We start from the raw sequence: 20,637 nt of genomic DNA, 5'->3' as shown, positions 1-20,637 counted from the left end.
CTTCGTCAACATCTGACAAAGACTCCTCACTGAGAGTTTCTGGCACATTGGCCTGGACTGTGTTTTGGATACACATACAGTGAAACATGCACGTTAATGAGAATGACATCACATAGCACACAGTATATGGGAATTATGCACTTTCATTGATTTTAGGGCTCAGTGATAAAATTTAAAAACATTTTTTACATACCTTCATCATCTGACATATCGAGGAATTCATTCATGGTCTCAGGGACATTGATTTTATGCTTTTCGGATGCACTCTGGAAATTCAAAAAAATACATATATTATATATTCCTCACCTGTTTTTTTTAAGCAGTTACAAATGGATTTTCTTAAATTATGATATGTCACATAATCACTTGAAATCACTGCCTTTCACATTGCTACATATTAAAAGAAAGTACTGATAGTAACATTGTTGTTGATATTTTGAAAGTCAGTTTATGTGTGACAGCAAAGGGAACATAAGAAAAGATGATCTTGATTATTACCCACTCTTTAAATATTTTATCAGCTGAAGCTCTGATAAATGTAGTCAGCTGGTGTCAACTTCAGGATATAAGTTGCAAATAAAGTGAAAGCTTCACATATATTTCCTTATTTGGGCCTTAGACTGGGCTCCAGGCCCTGTCATAGCAAGAAGTAGTCATACTGTATTTCTGAAGGCCATCTTGACCCAGATAAGCGATCAGCAAATGTTCCAAAGGCTGCAGATGTAGGCTTAAGAGCAACATAAAACAACAGCAGAGGTCTGTGTACGGTGAATAATAGATCAGTCACACTGAGGTGTGAGGAGATGACCTTGATATTTTATTCACACTCCTGTGGTTTGAAGCATTTATGACGAATACACTTTCCTGCTGATTGTGCTGGATCCTCAGTGACCTCTTTTCCTGGCTCTTCACTCACTGTCCCCCTCACATGCTTGTCACTTCTTCATCACTGCCTGTCTTTTTGTACCTCACTCATCTGATCATTAGGGTCAGCTGTTAGTATCGCTGTTAGTAACGTTGGTTATACGAGGGGAATCCTTAAGCTCCAATCTGAGCCGTCCCTTTCTCTTAAGCAGGACAACTTCACACATGTGACACAGTGTGACAGACTGACTTGCAAGCTCATTTGCAGTATTCACACCTTAACTCCACTTACAGTGTGCTGCTGGCTGTCCATGGCCACGGTTTATTTTTGGCAATGAGCTAGCTGCTCGGTAAGAAAACACTAGTAGTTTCACAGACAAATAAAAAACCTTATTTCTAATGTTCACTTTTAAGCAAACAACAACCTTCCTAATCCAACAAACAACCAAAGTGATACTATTTCTAATGCACTGTACAACTTTTAGTTCCGATATTCTTGTTTCTCCTAATGTCAGAGCCCAAAAAGCATTGCAATCAACTCCGAAATCTTACATATCAGAAAATCCTTTAATGCACCAACAATTAAAACCAGAACCGGAAACTGCATGAAAATGTAAAGTATCACAGAGTGACAAAGCTGATTTCCACATAGTTAATACCTAAATAAAAATAAATGGCTGCCAAGAAAATAAAACATAGAAGTTTACCCTTCAGTGTCTGGAAAATGAGATTTGCTCATGTTAATTTGCTAAAACATGATAGCTGTCAGTTTATTATTTAAACTAATGAAGCTGAATCATCAATAAAAATCACACAGTCTCACACACCCAAAAAAAGAAAACATACATTAAAACTTTTCAATAAGAAGCACAGAATCTTTGCCCAGCTGTCAAGTTACACAAAATATCCATCAGTTGATGTATGATGTAATTATATGTCTTAAGATTGTATGTCTTAAAGCATGTGAGATGGCATTGACAAGAAGTCAGTGTCTTACCATAGTGGCCAAGTTTTCATCAGTCACAGGCCTCAGAGTGTCAACCACAGAGATGTAACCAAGACGGCGGGCAATGGATAGGGCAGTGTTCCCGTTCTTACCAGAGACAAAAACACACAGAGGAAGTTACACACAGAAAGGAAAAAAGCATTCAGTATTTCCTCAAACTTAAGCTCTGCTGTCCAGCCTGTGTGTTTGTGTACTAACCACAGTGAGTTCGTTGGCCGAGGCCCCGTTCTGAAGCAGCAGGTTGATGATGTGGGTGTGGCCCTGCTGAGCAGCTTGGTGTAGAGGAGTGTACCCATTCTAAGCACAGCCACACAAACACAATCAGTTTGTCCAGGAAAGATGCAAATACACTGCAGGATTGCAGGAAGGTCTTCAGCAATACAGTGATACAAGACTGTATGTGTGTGATTCTGTGTGTCTACCTTGGTTTTGCCATTGACTCTGGCATGGTTGTGCAGCAGGAAGTTTGCCATCTTTGCATTTCCATAGTGGCAAGCTACATGCAGCGGAGTGTAACCCATCTGGAATGACAAATGATGGCGGAAGAGGCACAGACAATTCAATTAAAACAGGACGGAAAATTACTCACAAGTGCCAACTGCAGACTATAATTTGTTACATCACAGTTTACTAGAGAGCTGGCCTGAATTTTGGAAAGTTTATATTTTAAGTATAAAATTTACCAGGCAAATATATAAATCCTCTCACATAATGGGATTTCTCTAAATCATAAATTAAAACTGCATCGTATTTCATCTGCTCTATGAATTATGTATTTGTGTATCATGGAGATCAGTGGGTGAATAACCTCTTTGCTGTAAACAACTGTCCTGTCAGCACAAACACACCACAAATAACCTTGTGTTAGCCCAACCTTTAGCTACTGCAGCTCTTAGTGAACGTGGTTATGTGCATGAATGTGTTTGCTGCATCCATAACAACATGATCACCTTCTACTCAGGTAACAATCCTTTATTTATGCAGCAACTGAGATGTCGGCAGACAAGTGAGTGTATGAGCGTGTTAAGCTAAAGAGGAAAATCAGGATAAGCACATAAAGCAAATTAACTGATGGAAGTTAAAGAAGTATAAATATGCCGCAAACCTGCCTACTCAAGTATTTACAGTTTTCCCATGTGTGCAAGAAGTCATCTGAGAAAGCTGTACCTTTGTTTGTGGGTTGACATCAGCCCCATGATTAAGAAGGACTTCAGCGACATTGACCTTGTCCTCCTGAGCTGCTAAGTGGAGTGGTGTTAGTCCGCTCTGTATATGAAAAAAGGAGAAAAACATGCAAATCCACAATTACATTTATTAGGGTGGGTGTGCAGAAGAAGAATGAAAAGTAGGGTGTTTTTCAGAAAACTTGTTTGAGAAGTCTAATGTTTTATGGCAAAAATCACGACAAGTGTTTGTCTACTGGGTAAGAAGGATTGTGGGCCATATACATGTGTAATCTTAATTACATTTGTAGTAGTTCCTGTATAAATACTATAGCTATGTGACAGATTCTACCTTGTTGCACACGTTGACATTAGCGTTCTTGGTCAGCAGCAGTGACACCAGATCCACGTTGCCCTCCTGTGCTGCAAGGTGAATTGGGCTGATGCCTTGTCGCGTCACTGCATTGGTGTCTGCACCGTACTCCAGCAGTGTGGTCCCAATTTCCATTTGGTTCTTCTTGGCAGCGATATGAAGGGGCATGTAGCCGTTCTAAGGTCAAAAGAGAGGCGTAGAGGTTAGGAGGCTGGACCGAGCTGTTCTATGGTTGTAATGGCTGGTACATCATTCTATCTATTTTACTGTAACAGAGAAGTTGTTAATTGAAGTAAGGGCTGGATAATGCAGTTTTCATCTATAATGTACTGCAGTCCATTCTCAATCGAAATGGAATTAATTTCATACATTATAGATTAAACTATGGGCAGGGCTGAAGGGTGTGTCTAAAAGTAATTTTCATTTTATCTACAAAACAGATATGATGAATGCAAATAAAATGGCAGAATACTTATACTCAACCCCTAAAGATCTATTACATGATAGATGCAGCTGGAAATCAGGATACAGCTTTGAATAAAAATGTTGTAATTTTGCATCAGGACATATAATCCAGTTTGTCATGAAAACAAACTTATAGCACAAGGGTCTTTCAACTTATTGACAGTCATGAGGCTAGTGTGGCCAGCCTAACGTATCACAGGTAAAACTGATGGGAAAACCTCAGACAGAAGGTTGACCTCAGCTGTTACACACATTCACAACAGTGAAAGTGCTAGAGACAAAGTGTACAAATACACTGTCTTCCTCCTTTTTGCTACTGTGGAGGAGAGGACCTGAGAGAAAACATTACAAAGTAGCAGGAGGGCTACATTCAAACCTCTGGGTAGCCTTGAGGTCTGCAAGGGAGAAGGTAATTCTAGCTCAAATGAGAGTGAGTAAAAGGATAAGGTGAGTCTGGAAGAGGGAAGAGCCTCTATTTACAGAGCCTGACTTGGCTTCCTTCTTTGGTTTAATTTACTACACTGTGTAAAGCAAGACTTATAGTTCAAGTCAAAATCCATTTTTTTCTATCTCCATCACTAAGTAGAAAAACATCACACATGGAGCACAGATTATGGTACTGCAGGGAACTATTGCAGCAATAACTGCAATAGTAACCCTACTTGTGTCTCTGTGTTAGCGCCTCTATACAACTCCTCTTGTACACACTGATTGATTTGTTTCCAAAAGCACTTAAATTAGATCAAGCACACTAACTTTAGAACCCAGCCAAATGAAAAACAATTTGAGAAAGAAAGAGAGAAAGGACAGAATGAGTGTGGGAAGGCGACAAGAAAGGCAAAGGAATAAATTTAGACAGACGCAGATTAAGGGAGAGAAAGAGAGCTAGGATGGACCAAAGTGGCTTTGCAAGCTTTGGTCTCCTTTTGTGGCATGTCACTTGACAGTCCAGGCAAAACAGGCATTTCCTGCCACATTTTTGGTTGGTTCTGGCTTTTTGCTCACACTCGTTCTGCGGTTTCGACAGACTCTTAAAGCCTGGCAGGAGACAAACCATGACTTGACCACTTATGTTTGTCTGTCTAACTTAACAGCTTTTTTTAGGTTTTTATTGGGAATACATCATTTTCTCAACTCTTGAACAGACAAAAAAAAGGAAATTTTAGTGGTTTGGCACTATTACTGACTCTGGAGTAATTACATTTCTTGTTTTTAGGAGAAACACAGTATATTGCTTGCAATAGTAGCAAACCAGCAACTCAAATCTGCTGACAGCATGACCTCATTTCAGGCTGGTCAGGTGGTTTGTAAGACTTGACTGAGCACAAAATAAAACTCACACTTTCACTGATAAATGATGAAACGGATGGAGGAAATGGGCGAGCATTAGATCCACATTCACACGGATGAATATTACACATAAATCATTATTAATGGGATGTTACATAAGTGATAAGCCAGGTGAGTTCCTCTTAACACGTGTATTAATATGTGTTTGTGTGGATACCTTGGCGGCAGCGTGTGGGGAAGCTCCCTGATCCAGCAGCAGCAGTGCCACTCTCTGATTATCGTAGTGAGCAGCTACATGCAGAGGAGTTAGCCCACTCTAAAACACCCACACACACACGTACAAATGCAGAGACACACACACACAGGAACACAAACACACAGGCATGCAACACAACACCGGATTAGAAGATCACCAACCACACCCAAGCACAGACACGCTGATAAGTAAAATGAAAGAGCCAAATTAAAACTGTGTTAAGACATTTTTAGAGATGGGCATCGAACCGATGAAAGATACAAAGTATAGGAGACAGTTAGAGCTCTAACTTCATGCCAAAAAACCAAGAAGACACTAAAGGAAGATGGCATTATTAGGAAAGTGAGTGAGAGAATTTTCCTGCTGGCCTGCTGATAGATTTCAATGTATCTTCAAAATGTTGACTTTGCAGCACTTACCTACAACGGCTACAGTATTTTCATTTGGAATACAATAGCCATGTCAAAACATGCTAAAGTCATCTCAAGTGTGCAAAAGCACCAAAACTGAAGATACACACTTTTCACTGGCCAGCAAAGATGTGACTAAAGCATTATTTTTATAGCAGCAGAAGAAGGATTAGTATTAGTTTACCAACAGCACAAGCAGCAAGGTCTAGTTATTATTTTAACTTAAATGTTTAGGGTTTATGCTTACAGCATAAAAAAATGTGATCAGAAAACTGAATCTAATAATTTTTTTTAACCAAAAGCATGTGCTTATCTGCCACTAGTTGTTCAAATTATATATTTTGAGACAAAATTTCTCAGTGTATCCATCGACACAAGTGGGAGATTAAAGGGTCTGCATCACTCATGTTAAACCACAAAACCGTGCTCGACATTACTCTATCATAGGACGTGTCCCACAGAAGGTGAATGCCCAACCAGGCCTCCACACAGTGTGGCTCACTAACAACAACCTTCCATAAAGAGAGTTTCAAGGTCATGTCTTTGTCTTAATACTTTCTATAAGAGTTAGATGATGGAGGCATTATGTAAATAATGGTCTGTAAATATCTTAGGCTCTAAAAGTGTCTTACAATGTTTTCTCATCAAAACGCACACACAGAGAGATCAAACAGGGCGGCATATGCTGTGACATACTCATTATTTCTACCAAAATATATATAAAAAAACATATAATATCTTAAAGTCTTTATTTTCATCTTGATATAAAATGTATTATAATAATAACAACCTGATTTTCTTCTTTGTGTATCTGACACTGAGGCAGATTTTAGCGACACCACCAGACACTGTGGAAGTTTCATTATCATATCTGACAGTCTTTATGTTAAACGCTTTCAGGTGGTGGAAAAGACGCACATACGCCTAGTGCCAACAGGTCTCAGCTAAGTAAGTCTCTATCAGTGGAATAAAAGAAATCTGCCTACAAGGTTTTTGCAACAGGAAAAGCATCTGTTTGATGTGTCGCACTGTGATCAGACCTCAGCTTGCTTCCATCACACTACTACCTCCCAGCATCTCTGAGTCCAGCTGCAGCTCAGAAAACACAACACAGCCCTGCTGACTGTCTTAGAGATGAGAACATGAAATTAGGAATTTCAAGTTTATACTGCACTTTTGCTGTCTGTCATTTCCTTGCTGAACCTGCCTGCTCGTCTTAAACAGGTCATCTTTTTCTGTTTCTTAAATTTATACTCAGAAACTCTCCGCCTTTTCAGACATCTCACCTTTCCAGCAGCATCAGGTGCAGCTCCCTTCTGTAGGAGCAAACTGGCTACCTCCATCTTGCCATACTTTGCTGCCACATGGAGGGGACTGAATCCTTTCTGTTGGGCCAAAAAAAAGGAGAGCAGGGAGTAGTGAGGGTATTTAAACAGGAAGTGAATATTTGCATTATTTTAGGTCCCACTTGGCTGGTGTGGGATCGAGCTTTTCCATAAGCAACATAGTTTCTCACTGTGTCTTTCAGTGCTCAAGTCACAAATGAAAACAAAACAGCAGCAGCAAAGATTTTGTGTTATTCAGACTGAACAAAACAGAAAGTTTGATCTTAAGAGCAACATCTCTTTCCTTCATAAGACACAGGACACCGAACATTACAGTCCAAATAGGTTAAAAAGTTCAACATTGTGAAAACATTTTCAATAAAGTTATATTTTAGCCATATTTAAATTAGGATGGATTCACTTTATTAACAACACTCAAATGCAAAATAACTTACAAATGAGTATTGTCTGTGCATGAGTAATTTTCTCTCCATAGGGGTTCATTACACTGAGAAAGTAAGGCAAAGGTCTTTACTATCTCTTGAGGCAAATGCATGTCTATTACACGTTTTGCTGTGATGCTGGGTTTGATTTGCCAGTGTGATCACTTGGCTTCCTTCCTGTGTGTCTGCAAAGATATTTAAAGACATTAGATCATATTTTCCAGAGGAATGTGGGACTCCACAGATTCCCATTTTCTCTGAAACACTTGACCTCATTTGTGTGACAGTAGTAATCGTGCCAATTTTAAAAATTTTATTCATTTAATCTGGTTTATAAACACCTAAAAGGGGTCAAGTAATCTGCTCGATGGCACAAACTTTCTGTTTTCACACAGATATGATATCATTTGCTTGAAAAGCCGACTAAGGTAAAGTCCCAAAAGATGCTATATGTGTGTGTGTGTGAGGAAGTAAGAGCCCACCATGGGGTTTACCCTTCATTAATCTGCTCTGCTAACAGAAGTCACCTTCAAAGACAGTCCACAGAAACATATCACACTCACATCTTCCACACCCATTTTATACTTTGAGCAATGCACTTGTATGGAATTAGTCAGATCTGTGTGTCAGTTTAGTCAGTTTAGTATGCTTAGACTATGAATTCTTTTGCTGGGAGAAGGACGTATTTAGGCATTTATTTCATATGACAAGAACCTTGGAGGCCACTCGAAACAGAAAACGATGCCTACTAGTGGAGATACTGGAAAATGGGAACATTATCTACATTGCAATATAATGCTTAAACTTCTACAAGACATACCTTTGTTGCAGATGAGAGTGAGGCACCATTGTCCAGGAGCATGGCAGCAACATCATGGTGTCCTTCGCGGGCAGCCAGGTGAAGGGGGGTGTAGCCTGAGGTGGTGGCAGCATTGGCAGACGCACCGCAATGCAGCAGCTGCTGGACAATGTCGACCTTCCCCAGCCGACTGGATATGTGCAGCGCTGTCTGGTCATCCTGCAAAGAGAGGGGAAGTGACTTTTTGGCCCAGTTCTGTATCCCTTTTTGTTTTCTCCTTGACACAGTGATTGATAATGATGCTCTGTGTTCTAACCTTGGACTTGGTCTCCACCTTGGCTCCGTTCTTTAGCAGGTATCGGACTACGTCTGCCTGGCCTGCCCTGGCTGCCATGTGGAGAGCTGTCTCTCCTCGCTGGAAGATACAAAGGTTGTTGGCAAAAGGGAGATTTTCTAATCTGTATCGACATGTAGTACATTAAAATTAGTCTACTTACCACATTGGTGGTGTTGGGCGAAGCTCCGTGGTGCGTCAGCGCATGGACAATGTTTTCATGGCCCATAAAGGCTGCCACATGAATGGGCGTCAAGCCGGACTGCAGATAACAGATACGATGATCAACATGAAACATTAAAACACTAAAGACTAAATCAGCAACCAAGTTTTATCCTGAACATCAAAACCAAACAACAATAAGATCAATTCCAACTAATAATTATGTATTAAATGGTACAGAAGAGTAAAGGTGTTCCAATCTGCTCTATTACCTCTGTGACAGCCTGGATAGACGCTCCATGTTTAAGCAACAGCTCCATCACCTTGACTCTGTTCTTCTTGCAGGCGATATGAAGCGGAGTGAAACCATTCTGCATGAAGAGAAAGTGTAAATCTAAGGCTGGTATTCCAGTACGATCACTGAGAAACTCCCCACAGCCTCTAAACATGTGCAAATGAGTGAATGCTGAGATGTGCCAGGATATAAATGTGTGGTAAAGAAAATGTAAATATGAGGAATAAACCTGTTTTCAGTCCTGTTTTAAACATTCATATCAGCACATATCTATTTATTTCACACAAAAATAGTCTATATCATTAAAAAACAACAACAACAACAACAACAAAAAATCCAACACAGATAAAACTATCAGAAAATAGACAGACACAGTAAAACTTTATATTATAGTGATAAGTCTTCTGCACTGTAAAGCTACCAAAACCAAACCATTTATTTTTTCCATGAGTATAATATTAATCATAAAAGCAAAAGTGTCTTTTGGTGACTAACACCTACCAACATCAACATTTCAGTATTTCTTGAACGTGATTTTTTTGTCTTGATCACGTGACTTTTCTGTTTTGCACCCCCATTCTTAACACCCCCTGTACGGCTTTATCCCTACCAGAGCCTTGGCATTTGGGTTGGCCTTCTTGTCCACAATGAGCTTGGCCACCTTGTAGTGACCGCAGTGGGCAGCAACGTGCAGCGCCGTAAGGTAGTCATTGGTGACGTCATCCACAGGCACGTCGTGCTGGAGCAGGAGCTGGACGCAGTTCAGGTGGTCCCCCTGAGTGGCCATGTGGAGAGGCGATAGGCCGTTCTATAGAGGGCCGAGACAGGGAAAGAAAGAGAGAAAAGGGGAGAGAAAGAGAGAGCCAGACAAAGAAAGAGAGCGACAAACACACACGCAGACGGACACATAGACAGATGGACAGACAGACACAGTAAGTTAGGACGCGGCCATGCGCTGCACAGAAAGACTGCGAAGGAAGTTGCTGAGAAGGTTACAGAAGCATTGTTATAACGAGGCCATTACAACAATGTCTATTTTGTTACACTGGTCGTCCTGCGCGGTCAAACTGTAGGGCTGCGAAGGCAGCGGAGACAGGCTGTTCTGGAGAGGTCGCACAGATGTTATGGAGACAATGCGACAACACTACAGCAACAACAACAGACCTGCTATGTGAGTGGATGACAATTATTTAAATAGCTCTGAGTGGTTAGGAGAGCTGATTTTGAAAACAAAGGTATTCCAATGTTATTAACATCGTGTATAGTGATCTATTCTGGTCTGTTTTACATTTAACTTAATGAAAAAGATGTCATGTGTTTGTGAACTTTCTTTTCTTCCCTATTCTGAGCTTAGCAGCATCTCCTGAATTGATCATCCAAGTAACTACCTTGGTCTTGGACAGTATAGGAGCTCCTCTGTCCAGAAGAATTTCTACCACCTGCTCGTGTCCGCTCCGTGCCCCACAATGAAGAGGTGTCAGACCGTCCTTAAAAGAACAAAATAACAAAATGAAACACTTTCTTAAATTTGCATTTTACTGCTACAGACAAAAACGTCTGTAAGTCTAAAAAACATAATTCAGCCTCAAGTGCCTTTCTAATTGTGAAAAAAGTCTTACCTTGGTCTTTGCATCAATTTTGGCCCCTCTGTCCAGCAGCAACTTCACCATATTGCTGTTGCCCCTTTTTGCGGCCACATGAAGCGGTGTGATGTCATTCTAAGTGAAGGCAAGGCAAGGCAAGTTTATTTGTATAGCACAATTCAACAACAAGGTGATTCAAAGTGCTTTACAGAGACATTAGAAACAAAAACAAATAAAAAGCATGATTTAAAATTGATTAAAACAAGCAAACAAACTAACTAACTAATTAACAAACAAACAAACAAAACAGTATATAAAATCAAAACAGATAAAATCAGAACAGTAGATAAAATCAGTAGTTAAATGTAAGTTTTGAAATTTAAGCTTAAAAGTGTGGATTTGGTGCTTTATTCAAATGCAGCTGAGAACAGGTGAGTCTTCAACCTGGATTTAAATAAACTGAGTGTTTCAGCTGACCTGAGGCTTTCTGGGAGTTTGTTCCAGATATAAGGAGCATAAAAGCTGAATGCAGCTTCTCCGTGTCTGGTTCTGACTCTGGGAACTGATAAAAGACAGGATTCAGATGACCTGAGGGATCTGGAAGGTTCATACTGGGTCAGGAGGTCACTGATGTATTTTGGTCCTAAACCATTCAGAGCTTTATAGACCAGCATCAGGACTTTAAAGTCTATCCTCTGACGGACAGGCAGCCAGTGTAAAGACCTCAGAGCTGGACTGATGTGGTCCACTTTTTTGGTCTTAGTGAGGACTCGAGCAGCAGAGTTTTGAATGAGCTGTAGTTGTCTGACTGATTTTTTAGGTAGACCTGTAAAGATGCTATTACAGTAGTCAAGCCTACTAAAGATGAATGCATGGACTAGTTTTTCCAGGTCCTGTTGAGACATCAGATCTTTTATCCTTGAAATATTCTTGAGGTGATAGTAAGCTGATTTTGTTATTGTCTTAATGTGTTTTTCGAAGTTTAGGTATGCATCCATCACTACACCCAAATTTCTCACCTGGTTTGTGGTTTTTAGATGTATAGATTGAAGTTCTCTGGTGACCTGTAATTGTTTTTCTTTGGCGCCAAAGACTATTACTTCAGTTTTGTTTTTGTTTAGCTGGAGAAAATTGTGGCACAACCAGTCATTAATTTCCTCAATGCATTTATCAAGAGCCTGTACAGGGCCTTGGTCTCCTGGTGACATTGTGATATATATTTGTGTGTCATCTGCATAGCTATGATAGTTTATTTTGTTGTTCTTTATAATCTGTGCCAGTGGGAGCATGTAAATGTTAAACAGAAAGGGTCCCAAGATGGAACCTTGGGGAACTCCACATGTGATAAAGTGGAAAACTCTTAGACGGTTCTGCTCTCACATTATGCATTTAAACATATCTACAATTAGACAGAATTAATTCATTAGAAACTCGTCATGAAATTGACTAGTCTGCAACAGATGGTAATGCTTTGTTGCTATCAAGCAAACAGCTGTAAGCCAGCTCCATTGTTTAACCCATCCACCACTGCTGGTGGATAATTTTCTGGACCTTACCTGTAATCAGTCTAAAAGCAGCACAAACATAAACACCGCTTCACACACTAGCTGATTCAATTATAGGCCACTAATCGCTCTGATTAGTAAACATCTAATATGGAAACCCATTTTCTAAGACAACATCACTGAGATTACTCTGTAAATGTCACATAAAATATCTTCCAAGTCTTTATATTTAATCATATCTCAAAAAAATATAAATTCAGTCTGAGAATAACATAACAGATACATATATAACAAAATGTCCCATTGTTCTAAAAAATCTCCCATTTCATGAGGGTCTTTATTAATCCAGGAATCTCTTTCTCTTTACCATTGAATACCTATATATGTATGGGAATGAACACAAATACATTAGGCTTCATCGTACCGACATTACTTCCAATACTTGCACTATTCTGTATGTGTACTATTGTATTTATTTATACTCATTCTCATTATTTTCTATTCCTTCATTCTTTTCTATTCAAGTCCAGTACTGTTGTATTTATTCTTAGTTTATCTTATTTCTGTATAGTTGTATAAATGTATATTTGAATTTATTTCATTTTGATTTTTACATTTTGACCTTTGATCCAAGAGGACGATATTTCGTCCCACTTTATACTTGAGTGTATATTGTTGGGTTGACAATAAAACTCTACTTGACTTGACTTGACATTAAAGTTTGTGTGTGGGTGGTTTGGGTTTCACTGTTGTTTTTTCCCTTGAGTAAACAAAATATGCATTCGCCTATCAATGAAAAGTCCACAAACAGAATTCATGTAAAAAAAAAAAAATCCCACATTTGACACCAATATTTTCAGTCCATCCTATTTTGCTGAAGGGTTTACATGCAAAATATAAGTTTATTCTTTGCTTTTGCTTTCAAGGAGCATAAATGTGACAGATGTTTGGGAAATCAAAGTGATTTTCCTCTGCCATAAAAGCTAAGCTATACCTTTGTTTTACAGTTTCATAGGTTTGTTTTAATCCATTAAATATACCCGTATACCGTATTCATTTTTATTGTGTGTAATGGTTACACCTTTCCCAACCAGCAGAGGGCAGTAGAAACTCACCCGAGCCATGAAGTCCACAGCAGCCCCACGGTTCAGCAAAAGCGTGGCCACATTAATGTTGCCATAATGCGCTGCGATGTGGAGGGGGGTGAAACCACTCTGAGGATTGAAGAAATGCAACAACACACGTGCAGACAGACAAATAGACACACCATGTTAAAAAAACAGTGGAGCAACATCCACACAAGATCAAACATCTGGCTTTACAAAGTCCCACTACATCAAACAAGGACACACTGGTTGCACACTGCTACACTGACACCTGACTTTTCTAACAGTTGTAGAAAAAGTCTATTTTTTCTAAAACTGTTAGAATCAAACATGGGCCCAACTAAAATATAACAATTTTACATTTAACTGACATCAAACTAATTACAAAGATCTGAGTGTAATATACATCTTGATTTGAAAGATCAAGAGCTAACTGGTGTAAATCTGTTTAATTCTACTTACAGCATTCTGATATTTTTAGCTGCAAATAATCACCCTGCAAATGAACTTAATCTCCATTTGTTAACATCTTAAATGAGAGATGTATCCTGATATAACTCCTGGATTAGCTGTCGGAGCAACTAAAAGACACTGGAAAATATCTGTGACCATATGTCTTACATTAAACAATCCAACTGCTGGAATTTTAATTTCAAAGAGCTAAAAGTCAATCAGTAATCAGACACGTGTCCCCACTGATATCCTGAACTGAGAAATCGTACCACAAAGTTCATGATTTATATCTGCCTTGAAAAAACACACTATTCATATAAAACAGATTACAGTGTCTTTCTTCTATCTGAGTACACATTTGTTTAACACAATGCATAAGTCTGAAATCAAAGCCATTTTTGGATGAATCATATCAGAGCCTGCCAAAACCACAAACAATGCCAACCAAAACAGGCACGCACAGAAGGTGGCCACCTGGCTTTGGTTTAAAAAAAGGGGCCAATGTTACCACAGACGCAGTGTCACACTAGCTTGTTACTTTGGTCCCATGCAAAATGCTTTAGGTGCTAGTGTTAAATATTGGACGTACTAGAGCTCGATAAAGGATACACCAGTAAACAAATTAGAGAGCCTGACTAATGCTAGAATGCAGGGGTTATTTAGAGTGTAAAGGGAATTAGACTGCCATGCAAGTTATGGACAAACTGCTGGTTTCAAATGAATGATAACCATTTTTCATGCGTACACTGGTTATCATGCTAATCAGTTTCATGGAGGGACTTAGTCAGGACACATTAAGACAACATAGTTTAAACAGTGACAAGGGATTTCCAAAAATAAGACACTTCAGCTTTGGACACCATGAAACCATTAGAATCAAGGAAAACCTTGATACCCAAGCCTTTAGCCTCAGATTTATTAAATCAGTATTTGTGAAGCATGCGCTTTAGCTCTGATTTTCTCAATGACCAGATATATCCACTAGATTGATGAAGCAATGAAAAGGAAGAAGGCAGTACTGAGCTAAAATGGAAAAGGGGGAGTGACAGAGGGCTGCAGAAACACTACTGCATCAAGTCAGGGGCACTGAAGTGATTGTCGTTGTTGTTTTCAGAGTTTTTATGAATAGGATGAACACTACATAATGTACAGAGTAGAGGTGTACCTCTGTTGTTCTATTCACCATCATCTACAGAGTCAGCCAAGAGAGGAGAGAACGGGCAATTAGTGAGAAAAAAAAAACAAATTAAAAAGGGCCTTCACTCACATGAAGTGGAGGAGCAGAAGAGGGAGCGGCAGCTCAGTGAAAAATAATCTATGGCAGAAAAGTTTCGGTGTGCAGACTGCGCTCTTACTTGAAGTTTGATTTTAAGAATGAGAAGGATGTTCTCAAACTCAAATCTTTTCAGAGATAAAACGGGCCAAAAAACAAACAGGAATGTACTTCTGCTTCTTTTCCGAAAGAAAGAGCATCAACAACAAATTCGAACAATAAAGAGAAAAGGCAGCAAGAAAAAAAAGACAATCAAGAAAACCAAAGAAATCAGTGTTAAAAACAAATAATCAAATAGACAAAAAGAAAGCAACCAACTGATCATTCACCACCAAAGATGGGCTGCATCAGCGTTTTTGCTCACCTTGGACTCGACGTCTGCGTTGTGGTCGTTCTGCAGGAGCAGGGCCGCGGCCTTGGTGTCATCCTTGCGTGCGGCAATGTGCAGGGCAGGCAGACGCACCTTGCCCTTTGTATCGTTCTCCAATAGCAGGGAGACCACCTGGTCATGGCCCTGCTGGAGGGCCACTGCCAGAGGGGTAAAGCCATCCTGCGAAGGAGGGGAAGAAATGAGTAACCAATGCTGGATGGCGTGGATGATGAGAGCAAATTAAAAGCAGCTTATAAAAAGCAAAATGATTTTTTAAATAGTTTTATAGGCAATGATGAATCTAGGCTGCTCACATTGTTTGAAGATCTTAATTATTATCTTAGTGTGACAACTAGGGTAACTATGTCAATAAAAGTGATGTGTTTTCATAAAAAAATAGAGGCAGCTTGACCTAGAGGAGCATTTAGAATTAATTATAACTTCATATAATATAGAAGTTACTGTACATTTCTAAGCCACATCTCTGTGTAGGACACAAATGTACGTTACATAATAAGAGGATGCGGAGAAGACAACTCACATCTTCGGTATTTCCCACTCACATTGCCCTTATGATACATAATTCAGCCAAAAGCTCTGCCATTTTATTTTACTGTGTTTTTGATACTGCATGTCTCAGTATGTGTGGGCAGAAGTGTGCGTGCACACACACACACACACACACACACACACACACACACACACACACACACACACACACACACACACACACACACACACACACACACACACACACACACACACACACACACACACACACACACACATTTTTTTCCTGTCCTGATAAGTCTCTTTCAAGATGAGGGGTGACTCAGCCCAGCTGAACACTGATGGGAGATTATAGACTGACAGTGCAGTGCTCTCCATCGCCATCATCAAAATACTAAATGAGGGACTATTTAATTGGAAAAATTGGGTTTGAACCCTCCTGGGGGAAGTGCTAAGGCACTTCCTTTAATTTGTCACCAGCCTGTATATTACCATGCATCATGTTTGAGTAGATACTAGATTTCTGTGCAGAATGGTGTGTGTGTGCATGCGTGCCCATAAATGTAAACTTGCAGACGACAGGGTACACTGGGTATTGTATCATCTGTGTATGTGCACGTGTGTTTGTGTGAACGTGCTGTGACTGGAAAGTGTACGTGTGTACGAGTTCCACAGACTAAGCAATGTTAATCAGAGCAGTAACAGCAGCTGTAGAGAGGAGGCAGGGAGCAGAGCAGACCTCATCAGTGACCTGCTCAAGGTCACTCTACCTCCTCCGTACACTACCAATCAATGAAGTTCTGCCTAGTCCCTCATAAAGAGATGAGGAGGGAGGAGAGGAGGTGGGGCAGGCAGAGGAGAATAGGGGAAAGATAAGAGGGATCATGTGAGACAAAAAAGATGAGAAATAGACAGAAACAGGAAAGTGAAAAAGGAGACAAAAAGATAGATGAAGACACCGATGGAGACTGAGGCAAAATGGGGGGGGGGTGTTGGAGGAAAAAGGGAGGAAGGGAAGGAAACAAAGGAGGAGAGGAGATGGAGGTGGTTAGTACAACAGATAAAAAAAACCTTAGATATGACAGTGGCATAGAAAATGCACGGGTACATACTGCAGAGAAATGGACACACATGTGAGCACAAGAAACACACACACACACGTACAGTACCTCAGTGGCGATACTCTGGCTGGCGCTGTTCTCCAGAAGGAACCGCACCACCTCCAGGTGATTCTCCTGGGCTGCCATGTACAGAGGAGTGAAGCCATTCTGCACACAACATGAACCAAAAGACACACAATCTTTTTCAAACATTACACAACAACAAACACATTAACCTTTACTGATGCTTACACAAGAAATGATTCCATGTTTCCTTGTATTTAGCCGTTTTAAACTTGGTTTAAACATAAAGTTTCATGTGACATCTCCTAACATGTCAAAAATGATGATTATTATAGCAACTGATCACCTTTAAAGTGACATATACACACTGAGTATATCTTAACAAAACATGTTCCAGTGGTCTGAAGGTAAAGAGTTTTTCCTCTGCTTGCTGTTTTATTTTGGACATTATCACAGAGAAAGAAGCTGACTGAATATTTTCTCTCGCTTCGATCTAATAGAGTTAAATGTGAAATGCAAGGACAAGCAGTTTCCTGAAGAGGCAGAGGCCTAGTTGGCATTATGCCAGTTTCGGTCAGTGAGGATTTCTCCCTGTATGTCAGTGACTATCTGATATAGATCATCTCAACAGCAGTGTAATTATACCTACCCTAAAGCCAGACCACCAAGACCTTGCTGTCATTTTGACATTGACTTGCAGGCATTTTGAGTATATCCCACCTGAGATTGTGCGTTGACATTGGCTCCATTAGTGACCAGCTCTTTGACGACTTCCGTTTGACCAGCCAGCGACGCTATGTGCAGAGCAGTGTTTCCTTTCTGGATTACACGGAACAACCAAAGGAATGCGTGTTAAGCTCTGGCCCACCTGTCCCACTGTTTTGCTTGTGTGTATGTGTGCGTGTGTGAATGTGACTGATTGCCACTATGCTCTTCATATATCCACGTCAGTATCTATGTGCACCTGTGAATCCCCTTACACAGATCACATGCTTGTACTGCTGGCATTCCAGCTCTGGCATCCCCCTGCATGCAGTGCCAACAATGTGTCACTTCCTATCCCGCCGGTAAATAAAACTAGTGGAGACTTTTTATGAACCTGTGCAGTTCCTTGTGAGGGCAGAGTCGACCCTCAGCCTGATTCATGGCCACATGATCCTGATGCTAGTTGGTCACAAGGTTCTTTTGCACAATAGCGATCAGTCACGTATAGCGTATACAGGAGCAGGGAAATCTGATCTAACTGATCTAACAAACAGACAAGTTTCTTTTTGTTTATTACACCACCACTCAAAGATGCCAAAGATGCCAAATTACAGTTATTTGCAAGCATTGCTGAATATAAAAATTAGTTTAATGGTTGAAACTCTGATTTCTTCTATTTCACTATGATTTGTAGTTTTTTTTGACAGATTTATAAAATATCTGTGTTTTGATACGCTGTCCCTTTATTTTAATATTCATTTAGTCACCTTATTATTGTTGACAGGCTAATTATACTTATGTTTATACCTTTATTACCTTTTTTACATGCTGTAATGGCCTTTTTTGGAGCATTTCAACTTGCTATACATCAAAATATAAGTAATTAGGCCATAGTAACAAAATAAACCACAAGAAATGCAGTAAAAGAAATTGAAAATCTTCTTTCTACGCACTAGATATAGAAATGTCATAGCTATATCCATCAAAATTGTAAATGAAAAAAAAAGTTGCACAAATATATAGAGATATATTTATATATAGGGAGAAGAGATATTTATATATTCATATGTGTCTAACGAGACACAACATTAGTACAATACTACATGTTTAAGGCCAAACGTTTCAGCTTTTGTTTGGAATCGTGTTCATTCAGATCTATTGTAGCCTTTATGAGTGGTAACACTTAAACAGCAGTGTTAAAGAAGTGCTGGCTGCACTATTTGCAGCTAACTGACAAGTTACATTATTTAGTTTTGCAAAAATACCAACTCCTGTGCTTGAAAAAAACGTGCTAATGTTTTCACAGTGTACATTTGAGCACTGAAAACACACAGATAAAGGCAGGTGAAGATCTTGGCCTTATTTAAAAAAACGATTAGAAAAATACTCCTTAAATTCCTTTATGCTGAGAACCCTCAAATATTTTTGGCTAAACAAACACTATGAATACCATTTTTAAAGACACATATTTAAGGTCATGTAATCCAGTGCAGCGATGCCACTACAGCTCAAAAGATCAGTTATTGTATCACTGACTATTAATGAACACAGGACTTTTTGTTTAACTCTCCCACAGTGAGAGCAGCACTGTTGGAGGGGCTAATGAACAATAACTAGAATCAAACAGAGACGCTGTTGCTAAACAAGAATCCTCGATAGCGTTGCCTCCTCTGGCTGCTTAAAGAGGAAACTGATCGGCATTAGGATGCAAGCAGACACAGGCATATCAAACTAATCCTCGAGCATCCTCCAGGTCACAATACAGAAATATTTTAATTGGGAAGATTTTTTCCTTGATCTTGAATATTTTATTGTGTCTTATGTTTATGTCAGCACTAGGCATGTGGCCTGGGGCCCAGAGGCTGAGCCAGACCACTAAATGGCAGTAAAAGGCTTCAGGGGAGAAATATGGAAAACATTTTCAGTGGCTCTTCCTCTGAACTCCTTTTAGATCAGAATTGAGATAGCAAAAACCTATCTTATTAAAATATATGCATGTTTTTACAATACATAAAATAACACTACAACTGGTTTTACTTATCTAGATGTTTAATACATACAATTCTTGCAACACACTCTTTTGCTTCATTCTAGCACACATTCTATTATTTTTGTATGGCTAATTACCTTGTCTGCTTCCAGCAGTAGTCCCCATAGACATCATTAAATATTGATCCAGTATCAAACACTAACAAAGGCTGCACACTTCGTCGTACTGATTCTGCATACTGTTTAATCCTACAGAGATGCCATGATCCACGCTCGGTCCAAATATAGTCTTCCATTATACCTGATGGAGTTGGTCTTACCTTTGTGGCTGCGTCCACAGTGGCTCCGAGCTTCAGCAGCTCAGCAACAACCTCTACATGTCCCTCCTTGGAGGCCAGATGAAGAGCATTTAGACCATTCTAGGAAGGAAACGTTTATAGGAGTTAGCGGGTCTTATGCATGATAAGATAATATGAGATCACGTTTGATTGTGCATGATACGTTGGCTAAAATCATCTATGTTTTATTTATGGTAAAATAGTGTTTATTAAGTTATACATGAATCTTGTAGTCCTCTTAAATTTAGCTTGGGAAGCATTGCAGTTTAATATGTACCCTAACATGCTTCTTTAATTCTAAAATCAATGAGCATGCATAAGGACATGACAATTTAAATGGTAAAAACTTACTTGATTGCAAATGTTAATCTCAACCCCAGACTTGAGGTAGTCAAGGACTTTTTCGAGGTTCCCTGCCCGGGCAGCTCGTAGGTAACTGGCATTGCTATCAGACTTAAGAGGAGGAGGAAACAAAGAGAGCGAAAGAGGGCACGAG

General features: G+C 39.6%; 1 protein-coding gene across 30 annotated transcripts in view; it reads right to left on the bottom strand.

Annotated features, from left to right (window-relative positions):
* The window catches only part of LOC146375088 (ankyrin-3-like), a 116,777-nt gene that overhangs the window by 39,991 nt on the left and 56,149 nt on the right, over positions 1-20,637 (bottom strand). For 21 of the 30 annotated variants that reach the window (XR_014801921.1, XM_084948165.1, XM_084948179.1 and 18 more), the window contains exons 2-24: positions 20,493-20,594; positions 20,124-20,222; positions 17,830-17,928; positions 17,155-17,253; positions 15,470-15,655; positions 14,998-15,021; positions 13,389-13,487; positions 10,805-10,903; positions 10,574-10,672; positions 9,796-9,993; positions 9,163-9,261; positions 8,892-8,990; positions 8,711-8,809; positions 8,416-8,613; positions 7,114-7,212; positions 5,379-5,477; positions 3,386-3,583; positions 3,038-3,136; positions 2,293-2,391; positions 2,069-2,167; positions 1,862-1,957; positions 194-266; positions 1-57 (exon numbers count right to left, since the gene is read on the bottom strand). Coding sequence is in view for 29 of the 30 variants with exons in the window: in XM_084948165.1 (XP_084804291.1) it covers positions 1-57; positions 194-266; positions 1,862-1,957; positions 2,069-2,167; positions 2,293-2,391; positions 3,038-3,136; positions 3,386-3,583; positions 5,379-5,477; positions 7,114-7,212; positions 8,416-8,613; positions 8,711-8,809; positions 8,892-8,990; positions 9,163-9,261; positions 9,796-9,993; positions 10,574-10,672; positions 10,805-10,903; positions 13,389-13,487; positions 14,998-15,021; positions 15,470-15,655; positions 17,155-17,253; positions 17,830-17,928; positions 20,124-20,222; positions 20,493-20,594 (2,518 nt within the window). In the remaining variant the exon portion in view is untranslated. The remainder of the gene's footprint in view (positions 58-193; positions 267-1,861; positions 1,958-2,068; positions 2,168-2,292; positions 2,392-3,037; positions 3,137-3,385; positions 3,584-5,378; positions 5,478-7,113; positions 7,213-8,415; positions 8,614-8,710; positions 8,810-8,891; positions 8,991-9,162; positions 9,262-9,795; positions 9,994-10,573; positions 10,673-10,804; positions 10,904-13,388; positions 13,488-14,997; positions 15,022-15,469; positions 15,656-17,154; positions 17,254-17,829; positions 17,929-20,123; positions 20,223-20,492; positions 20,595-20,637) is intronic. The other 9 variants (XM_084948186.1, XM_084948158.1, XM_084948174.1 and 6 more) reach the window with 4 other exon arrangements.

Source organism: Perissodus microlepis, chromosome 13 (assembly GCF_051167445.1).
Source record: "Perissodus microlepis isolate ML-2025 ecotype Zambia chromosome 13, ASM5116744v1, whole genome shotgun sequence".
Classification (NCBI taxonomy): Eukaryota; Metazoa; Chordata; class Actinopteri; order Cichliformes; family Cichlidae; genus Perissodus; species Perissodus microlepis.
Note: the sequence above shows the minus strand (reverse complement) of the source record. Positions and strands in the feature narration are given on the sequence as shown.